The 17,972-nt window shown below is 43.2% G+C and overlaps 2 protein-coding genes across 4 annotated transcripts in view; one reads left to right on the plus strand and one right to left on the minus strand.

Annotated features, from left to right (window-relative positions):
* kat7b (K(lysine) acetyltransferase 7b) overlaps positions 1-16,281 on the minus strand; it is a 41,558-nt gene extending 25,277 nt beyond the window's left edge. For 2 of the 3 annotated variants that reach the window (XR_015854083.1, XM_088360367.1), the window contains exons 1-12: positions 16,067-16,281; positions 15,178-15,328; positions 14,863-15,111; positions 14,689-14,771; positions 14,482-14,565; positions 14,292-14,390; positions 14,091-14,201; positions 13,792-13,983; positions 13,631-13,720; positions 13,417-13,557; positions 13,232-13,325; positions 13,002-13,148 (exon numbers count right to left, since the gene is read on the minus strand). Coding sequence is in view for 2 of the 3 variants with exons in the window: in XM_088360367.1 (XP_088216493.1) it covers positions 13,002-13,148; positions 13,232-13,325; positions 13,417-13,557; positions 13,631-13,720; positions 13,792-13,983; positions 14,091-14,201; positions 14,292-14,390; positions 14,482-14,565; positions 14,689-14,771; positions 14,863-15,111; positions 15,178-15,328; positions 16,067-16,084 (1,459 nt within the window). In the remaining variant the exon portion in view is untranslated. Of the gene's footprint in view, positions 1-11,776; positions 12,301-12,697; positions 12,805-13,001; positions 13,149-13,231; positions 13,326-13,416; positions 13,558-13,630; positions 13,721-13,791; positions 13,984-14,090; positions 14,202-14,291; positions 14,391-14,481; positions 14,566-14,688; positions 14,772-14,862; positions 15,112-15,177; positions 15,329-16,066 lie in introns of those variants that run through there. The other variant, XM_088360366.1, reaches the window with a different exon arrangement.
* Positions 16,282-16,517: 236 nt separating this feature from the next.
* ptges3l (prostaglandin E synthase 3 like) lies at positions 16,518-17,821 on the plus strand. The gene is made up of 7 exons (XM_088360373.1): positions 16,518-16,649; positions 16,707-16,820; positions 16,917-16,983; positions 17,068-17,166; positions 17,238-17,327; positions 17,395-17,457; positions 17,560-17,821. Exons 1-7 carry the CDS (start codon positions 16,615-16,617, stop codon positions 17,566-17,568), a joined length of 477 nt encoding a protein of 158 aa, XP_088216499.1. The 5' UTR covers positions 16,518-16,614; the 3' UTR covers positions 17,569-17,821.
* Positions 17,822-17,972: the final 151 nt, after the last annotated feature.

A 17,972-nucleotide genomic window follows, 5' to 3' on the forward strand; every position in this document is an offset into this window, starting at 1 on the left:
GTTTGTCACTCATAAATGTGAACAGTAACATCAAACACAGGGTTGTCTTAGAAGTAACACGACTCGAACGGCAGCAGTAGTTGTGACGTGCTCCATCATCTTGAAGCTCATGACAGCCGATAGCGATTGTTGGCCTCTGTCTTGCAGCGTAACCTGTTGCGGAAAACTTCTAACCCTTCAGTCCCTCCCTGAATCTTCACACGCAAGCTTCTTCAATCAACACAACTATCATTTGTCTTTGGACTACCCGAGGTACATAAATAAAACCAATCGGGAGTCCATTCTGATAGGAAGACCAAAGTTCCTGGATTCACCAGAGACGTGTTGAAAGCTATGGTAAGTTTGAGTTGTAAGGAAATTAGAAAATTGTGAGAAAAAAAAGTGAAGGCCTAGATCGAAGCCTTGGGGTACCCCTTGGACCCTGTGTCTCAATCAGAGCTCTGACATAGAAACAGCAAGACTCTGTTAGTCCCTTGATGTCTCCTCAAGTTCCTCATGTTCGCAGGATTAAGCATGTTGGTCCTTGATGGCCACAAATCCAAAGAGCAATCGCGAAAGACCCACGCAAACATGCATGGGAGTGTACACACGCAATGTTATGCTCCTGTTTTGCATAAAGAGAACATCCCGTCGGAACGCCGTGCCGCAGGTATGTCTGACGCCACTCTAAGCCACCCCAGTCCTGCTAAGGAGGATACTTTAGCAAGCCCTGTCGTCTGCGTCAGGCCATGACAATCATGAGAAAATCACAAGGTGGCCTCAGGGTGCATCTCCTGGGTTACAGGTATGCTTGTTGACACATGCCAAATCCTTCTCTTTCTCCTAGCTTGGCAGTGAAGAAACTGCAACGCCCTGTCTAAAGCTCAGACATCACATAGGCCGACAAGCAGGGCAGAACATGTTGGCCTACGAGATGAAGCCAGTGGCTATGGCGGGGCCTCCGCTAAGCACGCATGTGGGTAAACCTGTGTAACGATCATATACACTTTACGTGGCTGACACCAGGTAAGGTGATGCCGCCTGGAGGCACACTGAGGCCTACACTGGGTCACAGTTTTTGGCCTGTTTTAGTCATGTTGACGGATGAGAGCGCTGGAACATTCCGCTGACAGGTGACGGGTGCAGCTCTCATTTGATCTGCCAGCGAGCGCTGAGAGAAAAGGAAGAAGCCGAGAAAATCAAATTCCTCTGAGGCCGAAGCTGTAAACAGCCGGCAGGCCAACAATGAGTCCAAATCCTTAGGTATTCAAATAATTCTTCATATTTAGTTTACATCAGAGGTATCTGGAGTAAAGACCAGTTTTGGGAGACAAACTAAGACTTCCTGATGACCTTGGTCTTACTTTACCGACTTCAAAACTATACCATCACCAGGTAACAATTAAGGAACACATAGAGCAGCTTAGCAAAAAAAATAAATGGCGGCACATGTTGAAGGTGTATCTATCATCGCCTGCTCCACTTGTTTGCTTTGCCCTTATAAGTGTTTGTCAGGGACACAACGGCCTTTTACTGTGGTCGCTCACATCCCTGGAGACTTTCCGGCAAAAGCAAGCTGGGTGGACTACACAGGAATAAAAGTAATCCCAAATCCGGTATCAGCTTCGGTATCGAAAGGGGGTTATAATTAATGTTACACTCCTGTGGCACAACTCTGCCTGGTTGCAGCGTAGTGTTCTGTAAACAAGGCCGGCTTGGATTTCCCATTGCCTGCCAGGCATGCCATGTTCCCTGCATCCAATTCACTTTCAGGGTACGTTTACAAACCAACGCATGGAAACGGAATTTGTGAACTGGTCTAGTACCGTTTTGTATACACTCAATTTTAGCTTATTTTTCTACAAGGCTACGATATTTTTTTGGGGTTGACCTCACAGCAACTTCACTGGCTCTTACGACTGGAGATTAGCTGAGGACCTTTTTTAAATCTTTTTGACATAATATAATACATAATTAGTCTAAACTCCCTCAGAAGAGACACTACTTGAATGCTGGCAAATATGTGTGTACACTGTGTGTACATTTGAGGAGTGAAGTGGATGTTGTGGAGGGAAGGTGGTTCAGCCACCGCCCTGACTGGCTTCCAGACTCCCCCGACAAAACCGCAAAATCCCGCTCCCCCCCAACCCCCTCCACTCACCCCCGCAGAGGCCGACGCCAGATTCAACACCGCGTCCACGAAACAAACACAAACTCCCACTGTTCTCGCCGATGCGGCTTGCAGCGGTTGTGCAAGCCGTTTAGTCAAAATTCCTTGTTTATATCGCAACCATAATACAGCGGGTCTACAAAGAGGTACTCGGGCTTACAAAGCCGACCCATTCAAAACATTACTGACCGGTCTTTAAACAAAGAAATTGAGCCTCATTGCAATGTAAAGTTTTGAGGCGACTGAGGTTTTTTTGAATCTGCCTAGAAACACGGTTTGCATGCAGATCATTTCACCGGGTGATTTGTTTGCAGCTCTCATGCGTTTTACTTTATTTGATGCATACGTGGTGATGATGTATGAACGTGCGCTATATGGCAGGTTGTAAGGGCCGATTCCCTCATATCCCCCTCCATAAACCTTCAGCACGCCTCCCAGTCTCAGCACTGCCACTCTGTAATTGTGGAGAAACCACAGCACACAGCCCCATATATAAATACCCTTTTTCTTCCAGCCTTGTCAAAATAAAGGTTGTGCGGGAAGAAAGAAATAAGACTTCCTTCGGTGCCTATCGTCCCTACTTTGTTGCTATTTCGGAGCAAGCTTGACGTTTGGGTGAAGTTGCGAAGATATGACGAATGAAGACATATATTTCCTTTTTTCAAGTGGAGGTCAACACCAAATTACACGCTTTTGTCCCAGGGATATAAAACTTAAGAGTGAACTAATGTAGCTGTTAGAAGTCGGGAGCGCTTAAGTAAAAGCTACAAAACAAACTGACAAATAACTCGTTTTCAAATCAGACGAGTAAAAATATTTTTAAAAAAAGATATTATTAAAAGTGAAGACAATTTGCAATTTTAGTAATGACACACAAATTTGATGCACAATTTGTCTTCGCGCATAAAATGATGTGGCGGGCCGTATCTGGCCCCCCGGGCCTTGAGTTTGACACCTGTGCCTTATACGGAGCAAAGACTTGCCAAGTTTGATGTGTATCGGGTTAGGGTTAGGCTAACCCTAACCCTAAGCACAGCAAGAGCAAGCCTAACTCTAAGCCTCAGCACAGCAAAAGCAAGCCTAAGCCTAACACAAACCCTAACCCTAAGCACAGCAAGAGCAAGCCTAACCCTAAGCACAGCAAAAGCAAGCCTAAGCCTAACACAAACCCTAACCCTAACCCTAAGCACAGCAAGAGCAAGCCTAACCCTAAGCACAGCAAAAGCGAGAGCAAGCCTAAGCCTAACACAAACCCTAACCCTAAGCACAGCAAGAGCAAGCCTAACCCTAACCCTAACCACTATGGGGAGTACATGAGATACTGTTGATGCGCCAAACGCTTTGATGTGTGTTTTCAGTGGGCCGAGACTTCCTCGTTTTCATTGCGCCTACCCGTCTGTGTCTACAGTGTCTGGTCGCCACTCAAAACACACAAAAATGCTTTGAAAAGACTCGTCACCTGTCTCTGACAGGTAAACCGACGCGGCTTAAGACTAAAACGTCATTGCTTAACTTCAACGGGAAGTAAAAAAAAAAAGCTCGGTTCAATTGGTGATTTGAAATAATTGTTGACAAATAAATTATTTACTAACCTTAAATGGAGCTTACCCCAGATGACCTATGACGCAGTTTTACTTTACGCGCCACCTACGGGAATCATTAAAGTCAGCAGTACGCTACCAGAGATGCCATTGTTGTTTTTGTTATGCAATAATTATTATTATTATAGCACAATATCTTTATACTGTAAGCCAAAACACTGAGATTGTGTGTGTTTGACCGATTTGTACGTAAGCCTTAGTAAGTGGAAAGTCACTCATCCGTACTGTTTGCAGTTATGGTTCATTACATACCTGGAAAGTCTATTTTTGAAAACGTTCTCAAAAAAATAAAAAAACAAGAACCAGAATGCACTTGGCTGGTTGCCTTCCATAACCACTCCCTGACAGCAGCTGTAACGTTGGAAACACAACAAATGTCACGAGTGGAATCACGCAATGCTCTGACATCCCTTTTTTTTTTTTTTTTTTCGCCACACCTGCCTTGGAAGACAACATGGCAAGCCGCCTGTTTGGATTTGGGAGTGGCGAGGAGCCAGTCTGACTGGCAGGTGAAGATGGCTTCAGAACAATAAACCACGACTTGAAGGTACAAAGCGCCGCCAAATTTCTTCTGAATGACACAGATAGAACACCTTCAAACGCAGCGTAGCGTCTCCAAAACAAGAACTCTACCATTACCAAAAGCAACTTTTCCAAAATATTTCATCATGACATCACGAGCAATGTTGCCGCCCTGGGTGTAACACACGCATTGGGTACATGCACTTATGCATATGCACAAACATTGCATCTTTCGCTCGTTTCCTTTCCTTACTCGCCATTTCTCAACACATAATCACACACACACAGCCAGCCAGCCATTGGTGGAGGGAATGTGAGGAATGCTCCAAACCCCAGGCTGGTGTTCTGACTCGTCCCAGACTTCATGCCGTCACCGCCGGGGTCTGTGGCCAGACCTCCCTGTGCCAGACCCACTGGCTCCAACACCCGCCCAGGCCAGCCGAGCTACAGCTCGCGACCCATAATTAAGGAGCAAGCTGCATCGCAGCGCACATCCTCTACTCCCCTCCCCTCTTGAGAAAACTGCGAAGGCCCCCCTTTGAAAGACAGACAAAATTCTGTATATAGCTAAATGTTGCAGATTTTGACAAAGATGATCCTCTGAAATCGTGAAGTATGTGGGAAGTATTATTCGTCTAATGCACGTACTCTCTTAAAGGGCATGAATTCTTTTATGGCAAATTGAAGATAGTATAATTACAGTGCCAAACATCAAATAGGAGAAGGATTAGAGTATGACAAGAGTTGTTTGTAGAATAAAAGCAATGGCGGGGCAACTGCGGTTGAGATGTTTGTCTTAATCACATTGCCGCCAGCGTTGGCATTTACTTTAGAAGTTCCTCAACTCATTAACATTTTTGATGCTTCTAGCGTTATTTTTCAACACAGCAGCCAATGTCCTCAGTTGGTGCAAAATGCTGCAAAGTGGGAACTCAAATTCTGGCTTTACTCCACGGGGCATCTTAGAATTTATTTTATTCATTTTCTTGTGTCAGCAAACCAGTTGCTTCTAGAGGTACGAGACGGAAGTTCAGATAAGTTGATGGACAATTTAATTCTGAAGGAAGAGTTTTGGGACGGCCCTATTCTGAATATCAAGGAGAAAAGATATGCTTGGAGGAGTTGAGTACCAAAGAACTCAAGAGCCTTGAGTTTTTTCTGGATGAATATTCCCAGAGCGACACTCCAGAATTTTATAAAGGAGTGGAAACTGTTTTAGCAAACACATTTTTTCTTTCCTGCTTGAGAAATTAGCAAACGTTGTGATCAAACACACTTAAGATCTACCCAGCTCCATCAAGCACTCGCCATTAAGCTCCATACGTTCTCCTCTTTCCCGCCGATGTGGGGGTCATGGCTTGTAAATTTCACAAGGCTTCCTCGAGGAATACCTCTTCCTTTGAAAGAGAAACAGGAAAATTACAGTGGACAACCCACTTGGTTTTTCACCCCCTTTCTTGCACTGTAATTTCCTTCTGCAGTGGGTCAGCTTAAAATAACCTTAACCTAATATTCACAACATGGAGAGACTTTGAGAGATGCTGGAGGTCTCCCCCCTGGGTGGCAGTGGGCTCTCTCTCTCCGGACCCTTTTAGAGACTGTTTACTTGATTACCTTTCTTATACATCGAGTGCTTCCCAAATACGAGCCGTGATATGGCTGAGTATGACCTACACATCCATTGAAGACTCATTATGGTGGATCACCGAAGCATCATATATAATAGACAGCAGATCCCTTAGCTCAAGCCCGGCGATGGGTATCACAAGAGAAATGCCCATGATCTCACCAGAAGCACAAAGTTTCCGTCATGCAGGTTTCTCATTAATCAGAGGCTCCTCTCGTCTCCATATCCTCATCTTATTTCCATCACCAAAGACCGTGACGCCGCAGATATTTACTCAGGCAAGTTTAGAGAAGGATCAGCTCGACCTCGGCTCCAGGAGCCGTGCTGAATAGTCAATATCCTGCGATGTGACAGTGATTCATGATGTGTCTTTAAAAGGAATACCAACTGTGGTTTCATGCTCTTATTGTGAATTTTTGAAGATGGAGATCTGCTCTGTCACATTTGGAAGGCAAACTTCTTGCGATGGGGTATTTTAATAGGACAAAAGCTCCATGCTGATGCAAGACACAGCAAGACTCCCACCATTAATCGCAAAACACTCTTGTGCATTTCCTCATAAACATGCACACAACTGAACCCTCCCACTCCTCTTTCCTTCTCCTAAACCCCCAAAGCTCACACACCATACCACAGGCACCACACACACAGCGCTTCTCATATGGAATATCGTGGGTGGCGCTGGAGCGGCTGTAAATAGCACTGGAGCAACCCCTCCATTTCAGCGACCCAAATTTCCTTTTCTGAGGTCTGCTGCTTGGCCTGGAAGTGCTGTACAGCAAGTCTCCAGTCGCCACTGAAGACCACAGTGGCTACGCCAAATGCACTTCACAAGGACCACGGACTACGGTGACCAGATGGCCCTTGCTTCACATCGCATGCGTGCCCTCACGTTGACGTACGTGCGAATAGCCACGTGCTAATGCAGCAAATTTTATCCAGGAAATCGTCATACTGGAATGAGAAAAGGGTTAAAGGATCCTCCTTAAAAAAAGTGCTCCTATACTTATAGAGGTGGGGGCTTGGATTTAAAAATACTATTCATGACAATGAATGGAAATTCAATTCCGTAGATGAAAAAGCCTACAACCTCGAAATAGACACGAGCCATGAGGGAATACAAGAAGGGTCTGGGCAGGAGAAAGACTTGCGGTTCCCCATGTCCTTCCTTCAAAGAGATTTTTGTTTGTCGAGAAAGGAGTGAGGGTTGCCATTCATTTCGGCCATTTTAACTTGGTACAATATTTTACAAGCCCTTCAGAGAGGACCTTTTGCTTCCTTTTCCTGTGGTTTGGCTCGGGATGTTGCTGTCAGGAGAGGGGAACAGCCAAACCCAAATGTAGATGCTCAACTTGGCAGGCTCTCCATGGAGTGTCCTGACCAGACAAAAGCAGGGAGCGGACTACAGCCAATTTATTTATATTCACTGTGGTTTTGCGTGTTACGTCCTAGACTTCCAGACCCTGGGTGGATATTCCATCTGAGGATTGAGATGGATGGATGAGGTTCCATTGACATCCACAATAAAAACTAGAACTATAAACTAAACAAACAATACAGAATTGATGTCACATCCTTAATTTATGTGTTAATCAAATGTGAGGTTTTGATGTCTTGCCTACCCTGTTTTTATTTAATTTTTTAAGTCATGCCCCGAGACAGTCAGGCTATGATAGAAGACAAACTGCCCCGCTTTTATGACTTGACATTTTATGCGATTGTCAATATTGGCAGCGACAGAATATGCAAGCAATTTGGACGTCGTCAGAATCACAACGTTGAGCTCCTTCCCCTTCAGGGGGGATGACCTCACCGCTGTCAGACGAGGTATGGAACCAATTTAGGGGAGCTCCCCGGAATCACTCCGTGTGTTTGGCTCTGTCAAAACGAAGACATTTGGAGCCACTTCTCCTGCTTGGAGACAACATGGGTTTTAGGGATTCGAACGAAAACTAAGGTAAAAAAAAAAAAGTCTGACTCACATCCAGGTACTGTTGCTGCGTGGGCGAGCTCATAAATGAGTCAACCAAAGTTATTTGGATATAGGGACGGTTTGAGGGATGCATACGGTCATGCACAAACACACACGAGCACATAGAGAGTGGCTGCGGCCAGCTAGACCTCTCTGGTCAGGAGTCGCTGCCAAGAGCGAGCCGAACAGTGGAACACTGGGAGTCTTGTGCCTGATTTTGGAGACTCGTGTCTCTCCCCCGACCTTGCTTCAAAATATACTGCGGCTTCAAGGAACAGCACTCTCAGCAGTAGGGAGGCCAGGCACGGAAAATTTAGACGCAAGATCTAGGGGGGGAGGGGTGTAGAGCTGAAGTCGTTCTCATGCTCATTCACATCTGCGGCCGTGAGCATTTTTCTTTATGCTTTTAGCACATTTACTGTAAAAAGAGCTGGAGCGAGACTACGTTGTGGCAATAATGGGATCATAAAAAGATATCAATCATGAATAAATTGTTCATCAAACGTTGACTTTGTCAGTAGAGATTTATTTGCCTCTTTTTTCTTAATTGCAGATGATGCCAAAGGGTGAAACTGAGTGACACAGAGGTTGACACCTCATAATAACACCTTGTCTTGCTAATAGTGAGTGTGATTGCTCCACTAGCCTATAATCTCTCACTTTTTTTTTTTTACGCTTTTGATGACGAAGAAAAATCAAGCTGGCACAGAACTGTTCAATCCACACATTGCTGTAGTACGTATGACATCATAAGTTTACAGAAATGTCTAATTAATTAGATGTACTAACACGGCTTTATTTAGACGCCCGCCTCTAGCAAGAATCTATTTTGATTGACATGTTGAGAGCAATATCAGTTATTATTTATGAAGAACTCTTTTGAATCATGCAAAGACCATTTGAAATATTTTCATTACAAGAAAGCATCCAAAGGGTGTATTTCAAAAAAGCAAGGCTTTTCTATTAGCTTTAAGTTATTTGCCTGCAGCAGGTCTTTCCGGCTCAAAGTGAGAGAGCGATAACTGAAAAATTCGAAGGTGTGCTGTCAGGTACATTTTTAGTACAATTTGAAAAATGGACTTGGGAAACATCTGTGCTCTGACAATATTGGACCTTGAACTTATACGCAGCCACATATAAGGTAGAGTTCAAGGGACATTCATATCAAAGTCAAACTTTTTTTCAATGCCCACAGTAAAAGAACTCGGCTTTCATCATTTTATTTGGGGGGAGCACAAGCCGGCTTGACTTAACTGTACATCGGCTTGGCGCTCTAAATAAAGTTTGTATTTATATTGCACGTATAGGACATTTTGTTCTTCCCCTTTGCACGAGCTAAGGCAATGCCCAAGGATGTTGAAACCCAACATGTTTTGTCTGCTAGCGTTTACACCTCGCCACACCTCGATACACCTCAGCACACTTCATCGCAGAATGACTTACGATGCACGGGCACGCCTGTGGGCGACAAGAAAAAATTATGAGGGAAATTCACCTACGCCAAAACGGGCCCACGTTCAGAGTTAGGGGAGGGTGGCTGACAGAGGGGAGTGAGTGAGCGCTGAAGGGAAGGGAGGAAGAGAGGCAGGGTGTGGGAAGGGGGGGGTGCTTCCTGTCGCCATTCCTGCCTGCCCATATAGACAGACGGCAAAAGAGTGTGTATCTGAGTCTGACTGCAAGCCACATGACATTCTCTCTGCTTGCCTCTGCGCCGAGTGATGTTCTCCCTCCCCTCCTTCCAGTTCCTCCCTCCTTCCCTCCCACCCTCCTGCCCTTCAAAGCTTTGACATGTCATCTCCCACCACAAAAACAGAGGTGGGAAGACTCGCTGGCGCTACCGCTGCCTCAGGGTGTCTGGCACTAAAGCTGCCTGCAAATACAAGCGAGGGAGAGGAGACAGAAAGGATGACAGAAGGAAGGAGGGATAAAGACAGAAGGAAAAATTGGGACAAAGAAAAGGAGCAGCGAACAGCACGGTGCACAATGAAGGAGACTCGTAAAAAGCCGGGTGTCAAAAGAGCTGTTAGAAAGATGGAGGGCTTTGAGATGCATCTGTTTTTTAATGTGACACTGCTGCAACCACACTGTTGCCTCATGAGTCACACACGCAGACTTGCAGCAGCTGTTTACAAAAGGGGGGACTCAAAAGTCTGGGTGAAACCTCCAGGGTCCAGAACCACAAGAAACACAAAGATACCCATAAAGGTCAGACATACCCAATGAATTGTATCAATGAGAAATGTTGGCAAGCCACAATCCTATACTGGAACTTATAGTTGCAGCTTCTTATATGATTTTCCAGGACTGGTAAGAAGTATCTCGACCAGCATCGTGGACAGACAGCCACTTCTTATGAATAAATGATCCCAGGCCAAATGTTTGCAGCTCGGATGCCGCAAAATTTGCAGATTGACTTAAGGAGCAATTATGCACTTGGCTTCTGAGCCTCTGAGGCTTTGGGAATGAATTGCTGAGTGGCTCCTGGACAAAGTAAGCACATCTGACCAAAGTGGGCCTTGCCATCCACTAAGGGTGTCAAGGAAGCCGCAAGACACATACAAACAAGAACTTTGATAACAGGGACAAATTCTTTAGCTATGAAGTAATTGGAGCTTGATAACAGCAAAGCAGGTTCCGGGAATGGTGTCACAAAATCGTGATAGAAACTGAAGCGGTACTAGCTCAAAGTGTCAGGATCCAAAAGAATGACATTTTAATTGAGCGAGATGCCAAAGCAGTAGTGTAACACGGATGAAGTATGAAGAATCATTTTACTGGGTATGACCGCAAAGTCACAAGTCAACACACTGTGATTTACTTGAAGTCAGCTGCTTTTCAAGCCACTGAGGGTGATCTGTTTGCTGATGGTATCGGCTCCAAAATGTTGACTGCTGAGGTCTGTGCATGTGATGTCGACGCGTCTCTTTCGGCCTTTGGCCCAAGGATTCGAAAGACATTTCCATCATGGTGCATGCGGAGCCCGCAAGCCTGTCTGAGACGGGTTTGAGGAACCAAGTCAAAGCCAAAACGGAAAAGCAGTATTTCACTCAAACGAGAACACAGAGGAGCCATTTTTTTTATGCTGCGTCTTCTCAAGAGAGAAAAGCCACAGAAAAGTGCCACAGGGCACAAAACGAGAAAAACAACTGAAGGAACAAGAGAGTTGGCGACACTACCATGATTTACTACATTATGTCAGCGAGGCTGTACCGCCTACCATTGTATGGACGGAGTCTTCCTCATATCGTGTCTGTTCTAGTTTGGTGTGTCAAACTTCAACATCAAACCGGTTCATCATCTCTTACAAACTTGTGCCTGTGACTCAAGACATAAGGACACTCATCTTTAACATCATTTGTTTATATTTAGTTCAAACTTTTTTTCATTTGAAGTCTGACCGGAAGATGAGCATTTCAAATCTTTAGAGAGAAAAAAAGGATTGAATCCGTGACACCACACCATCTGAAAACTCTTGAAACTTTTTCTTTTTGTCAATTAATATTATAGGAGGATATTTAATATTGTGTCTATTGACTGAACAGAATAATTTGCCAATTGGCAATTAGAACTCTGGTGAGTACCCAAAAATGACAAAACAAATTGACAGTTATAGGTATTGTATTCATTTTGTACACACAGATATGTAGAAAAATTATACATGACGAATACAATACCTATAACTGTCATTAAAGTAAGAATCTAGTCTTCCCAGAAAAAATAAATTGAGGGTTCTTGGGTATGCGTGGGACAACACTACCACCTACTGGAAATGATGTTCATTGGTTTCAGGCACAAACTCACTTTAATGGTTTTTTTTGTAAAAATATTCCGTAAGCAAATTTTATCTACCATTACTCTTCGTTTGCTATAACAGACATTAGATGAACCACACAACCAGGCGAGAATTGTATCAGTATAAAATCCTGAGGTTGTTTTATTTGATTTTTTGTGCATTTCTTTTACAGTGGTACTTTCAGAATTTTAATTTGCAGCAAACCAAAAATTATATTCTTTCATTATTTGGCAGAAGAATTGGGACAAATCCTGTATTGATGGAAGGGAGCATGGAAACATGATTCAACCAAAGTTGTTTAGTCAGCTTCAAACCACAATGAACATTCTGAAGCTGGTCAATAATTGCTCCCTTGCAAACTCAACTTGAGATTGTAAACCTTTTAATTTGACTTAAATATATAGAAAGGGGAATTTAAAAAGAAAAAGAAAAAAGAAAGATGCTCCGTTCTATACTGACAGTTTGGGGCTCGAGGCTACTTGTGGCTGGTGAGGCTGAAGGTGAGTTTTTTGAGTAGCCTGAGGATGCGCGTGCTTATGTCCCTTTGGGAGGCGTCCATTTTAGCGAGCTGGGGTCAATGGTTTTGTTGCCATTGCCTCTCTTGACCTCCTTTGCTTTCCATTCATCAATTAAGTCCTGTGTGGAGGAAACAAACTATGGTAAGTAGTGAGCCATCATATGGAGTGGCACAACTTATCAAGAGGCATACAACCATAAGGAGCAAGCGTTAATTTGCATTAGTATGAGCTAAAAACAATCAAATGATGAAGTTGCACATTTAAGTAAAGCTCAGGCACATGTTAAAAATCTACAGATTAGTTGGGTAAACTGCAAGCCACTACCACGCACGGGAAGTCTACATACGCAATCATGACATGCATTAATTAGCATTAGCACAATCATGCTGCTATGTAAGATCACAACATGCATTAGCATCAGCACAATGACGGCACGCAATGACACCCTTGACTACACAAACACACGCTACATGCAATGCAAATAGAAAAAGAGCCACTGATGGAAGTTTTCTCACCTGTCGCTTCAAGACCAAGTGCTTCCCCTTCCAGTACTTGAGCATCTGAAGAGACTGTAGCGTGCTCACAATGTCCACGGGATTGACGGCAGTTTCCTGACTAATCTCTGTGCATCAAATAAACAGCACAACTTCGTTCAAAGCCTGTCGCTAAACTTGTGTTCGTTTCCCCGGGGATCTCTCCTTAACTGCGCAAGCGACGTGTGTGTCTGAGTTCACACACACTTACCTTTGATGACGATCTCCTTTCTCTCCCTAACTGTGCGAGCGACACGCGTGTTTGAGTTCACACACTCACGCTTACCTTTGATGGAGATCTCCTTTCCTTGGAAATTGTGCATGTATCGGAGTAACACTTCCTTCCAGTAGCTGCGGTAGCTGATGAGGCCGAGGTCCGACAGCGGCCTCTCTGGCGAACCCACCTTCTCCTCCACTTTGGAGAGGAGGTAGCCTTGAGGAGAAAAGCAGACGCGTGTCAGCACGGACGCTTTTAGATAGGTAGGAAGAACTTTGGCGAGCGTGTACGGTACATACTGAAGTCGATGAGCATCTTGCCGAAGCCCTGTCTCATGTACTGGGGCATTGTCAGAATGCAGGAAACATTGTAATTGAGGAAGGAATTCTTTTCCTACAAACAAAAAAGACAATAAATACAAGGTTTTAAAAAAAATACTTGCAATTTTTTCACTATTTGTAACAGGACTGGGTTCTATCCTTACTTTGGAAAAGTATCCCACTAAATGGCAGCCCGTGTTGTCGGCCTCGGTCATGACATAAAACAGAAACGGCTCTACGTCGTAATATAACGTCTTGTGGTCCAGGAAAAGTTTGGCGAGTAAACACAAGTTCTGGCAGTAGATCTGTGGAGTAGCAAAAGTCTTTTAATCAATGAGTAAAATGATACTGTTGTGTACGAGAGTGCATTAAGCGCACCTTATTTTTTTTGCCGTCAACTTCAAACACAGATATGGCACCTTTTCTGTACACTTCATCTCCTGGAGGATGCTTCCACACACACTTGGCCTGACACAAACACACACACACAATTGAAAGTCTTTATCAGCATTTATACTGCAGTTGTTTGTGATTCTCACCATGTGCCGCCTGAGGATGGTCTGGCTTTTCATGTACTTGAGGCAGAATTCACAAACGTAGAGACGACCTAGTCGGGCGTACTCCTCAGGATAGGGCGAGTGGTACCAGGTGTCCAGCTCATAGCGGCCAAACAGGATGGTCTTGATCATGTTGCTGCCCTCCGTGATCTGACCCTGGATGCGGAGCTTCTCCTGCGGGCGGGCCAAAAACAGGAAGCAAAAATATGGTCAGAATGTGTTTATAGTTACAGCTCTGTACTCTTATTTTACAGACATTAAATAGGCGAGGGGATTTTTACCAGGTCTTCAGAGGCACGAGCTTGAGCTTTCCTGAAAAGCTCCAAGTCATAATCACTGGTGATGTTTTCCAGCAGAGGTTCCCTGGTGTTGCCATGCGTCTGCCGATGCTCCTGTGGAAGAAAAAGGATGAAACCAGATGACAAGTGACGGCCAACTCAGCTGCCAGTCGCTGTGGTGATAGAGATGCAGCACTGTGGTACCATGTGTTTTTCTTTCTGCTCCTTCTGCAGGCCAGAGTTTCTCCCCTTCCTCATTTCTGCAACCTGCTCTTTATATCTGCTCTGCTTAGAAGTTGGTGTCTAGATGAAACATTTATAAAAAGATCCAGTTATGCAATTACACATTTTACAGCGCCAACAATATTTGCTTAAAAGCTTGCCGAAACCAGACCTGGTGACGTGTTGCATGACGTGAATGACTTTCTTCTTGTCCCTTCAACTCCTCATCTTGCTTCTCACGGCTAACAGCTTTTACCTGACAATAAATGTTAGCATGTTAGCCAAATCAAAATTATGTAACCTATTAAATGCTGTAAACACACAAACTGCGACTTGCTTTGACCACTCAAAAACTACTGACAACCTCCCAAAATCTCACCTTGCACTCATCTGCAGACAGGTTGTGGTACAGGGGGCATCCCGACACGGCAAAGTGACGTTCATGTTTTCCTGTGAGGTGCCCTGTTTGAAATCATTGAAATAATTAATACATTGATAGATTCTTCTTTGATATTATCATAAGCAACTGGAGGCAAATGTAAGGCAAGTTCACCCAGTGAATTGCACCCGGGGGTCGGGCATTTCATGTTGAAGTTGTACGTCTCGTGGCATCGCCGACGTTTGGGTCGATGGGAGAGGTCCTTATCAGAGTCTCTGTTGGCCTGATCTTTGGCCTGGCTTTCATCGTGAGATGCATTCGGGCTGGAGATATCCAGCTCAGATTCAGAGGACGGCGCATTTCCCGTCGGCGTCAGTGGCGGGGATTCATCATGATCTGCAGCCTGCTTCAAGTCAGCCGTGTCTGCGATAAGAGACAATTATTTATGGAATGAGAATATTACATTATTTGTATGACAGGTACACAAACCATGAGAACTCTGGCTCAGGCGAGTGGAGGCTCTGGTGAGGCGCTGTCTCTTAGTGCGGGTCCCATCACTTTCCGAACTGTTGGTCTGTTCTCTTTCAGCAGATGAGTCTGAATCTTCAGTTCCATCTGAACCACTCCCTGCCATATGTCTCTATTGTGATGAACAGACATGAAAGTAAGGCACCATGGAAAGGGATTTTTCTTCTTCAAAATTGGGTTTTCCCCCCACAAAGCAACTAATTACGTTTAGAATGTTATTACTTTATTACAAAAACGGCTCATGCTCTAAGACAGGTCACAGTTTGCTATTTTATGATAAATGTTACCAGAACACTCAGTGATAATATATATATTTTTTAAATCCAGTTTAAATCAGAATAAGGCTAAACTTGTGTCACCGAATCCCAGTGGTGTTAGTATAGCATATTCGCGCCCGGTTTTTCAGCTATTTTCTTCACGTACCAAACTGCATTAACAATTTAAACATTTAAGGCATTACACCCACTATTCTCATTCCCAGCAACTCTTTAGGTAGAAAATTCATCAAACCAATAGTTAATGTGAACCTTTTAATCAGTTCGACGTCTATATTTTCACACAAAATAACACGCTTTGTCCACCATGTTATCGGCAACGCTACGATAAATTTAGCTTCATGTTATTTAGCTTTAGCTACGTACGAGCGCCGACGGTTTTGGAGTTATAACAACATTTATATACCATTTTTAAACATTAATGCTTCTCTGTTCCATTTAAACACTTAAATAAAAAAAACTAAATATGGTGTGGCGTTAAATTGTGGAACATTTTGCCTACACGGAGAGTTAAACATTGTTGCTAACGAGCTAACCCAATTGACATTGTTGCTAGCACGCCACTTTTTTCTTACCTGACGTCTGCGCGGCATTTTCAGCTCAAGAATGATTCGCTCAGACGGGTGTTCGAAGGAGTTGGCACTGTTCCGTTAAATTAAACACAGTCAAAGGAACTTCTACGGTATAAGTTTAGTCAGTCTGATTCTGCCACTACATTGCCCTAACGGATTCGAGAAAATTTACTTAGCGGCTAGCTGGTGGCTACTTCCTGTTTTACTCTACTTCTGTTGTGTTTGTTAGCTGTTCGCAAGATACCCTGATGCGCATTGTCGCTGCTTAGCGGACTGGAATACACACTGTGACCATTTTTCATTTCATTCATTTCAGTTTTATAATTATAAATCTCTTTTATAATCATAATCATATTCCAGAAACTGCATGTTACTTCCAGAAATCCATTGCATGACCTTAAAAGGTAGTGGGATACCACCTCCCCCAACACCTTCTCCCTGCTACTATAAATAGCATCTTCCAGGCCTTTCTTCTGCATTTGAGGAACCGACTTGGAAGAGTGAGCATTACTCAGAAGTTTTTCTGTTGTGAGTTTGTCCAAAGCTTTACAATGAACAAACCTAAAATTCTTAGACCAGAGGAGAGGTAAGCGATGGCTTGTTCTGTTTTATTTATCTGAAAATAACTTCTATTTTCCAACAGTCAGCCAGCACATGCGGTGTGGTTTGACAGGAAAAAATATGTCACAATCAATTTCAAGGTGCAGAAACCTAAAGATGTCCAAGTAGACATCCAGACAGACAAAATGACTTTGTGGTGAGTTTAAAAAGTTCACCCATTGTGTCATTGTGTGGACTGTGTGTGTACATTGTATTGTTGGATTAAGATGCCTGGTTTTGTTTTTTCCAACAGCTGCAAGAATGAGACAGATGATGTGATTTACAATGAACTCCACTTCTATGAAAAAGTCCAAATCAATGTCAGTATCCCATTATATTACTAAATAAATTCTAATGTGCTTGTTCCAAACATAATATTTATTTATTGTTGCATTTCTTCGAAGGACTCTAGGGAAAGAGTCTATGATCGTAGCATCAATGTCTTGCTAAGGAAAATAAAACCTGATTATGCATGGCCTCGTCTTCAGAAGGATCCAGAAAAGGTATTTTAATTGATTTTACTTTTAGACTGATGTTTGCATTTACAGTAAAGATGCCTTTCGTACTTGTGCAGCCCAGTTGGATTGCTGTGGACTTTGATAACTGGAGGGATTGGGAGAATGAAGAAGATGATGGAAGGGAAGAGTATGAAAAATACGTAGATGTAAGTAGACTCATTTAGATGTATTTCTCAAAGCCTTAGATTTTTGAAAATACTTTTTCCCCATCAGATGATCCAGGACATGGCCAGCACTAATAAAGGAGCAGCACCAGACATGGGGGATCTTAGTGATGTGAGTCTAGTTTGATGCAAATATAAAATTTCAGAATTTAAGAATACAGTATCCTATCCCTATATAATATATTGATCATTGATCGTTTCACTTGCGGCACAGTCTGACTGACATGGCCTACGATGCGTCGGAAACCAAACTTCTGAGTTGATTCATCATCATACAAACAATAACACTATTAAATGCTTGTGAGTCTGTGAACAATTTACAAATATGAAATTCCAGTGTTATTTATTAATTGTTTTTAACATGTAGTATATCATTGTCAATTGTAATTGTGTTTTTAAAATATTCATGTCAATTTTAAGTAATTATTTTCTTCAATGTATGAAGTACAAATAAATCATTGTCAATTTAAATAAAAACATGTCATGGTGTGAGAGTCTTTATGAAATACCCTGTTCTTTATTGTTTAGTTCTGATAAATGTTTTATTTACCTGTAGGAGCATGGAAACGACAGATTCTTACAAAAGATATTCATATTAGGAAAAACACTTTCCATTGAAATGTGTTC

The sequence above is a fragment of the Syngnathus floridae genome, chromosome 18 (assembly GCF_059516105.1).
Source record: "Syngnathus floridae isolate MCC-2025c chromosome 18, RoL_Sflo_1.0, whole genome shotgun sequence".
Taxonomy (NCBI): Eukaryota; Metazoa; Chordata; class Actinopteri; order Syngnathiformes; family Syngnathidae; genus Syngnathus; species Syngnathus floridae.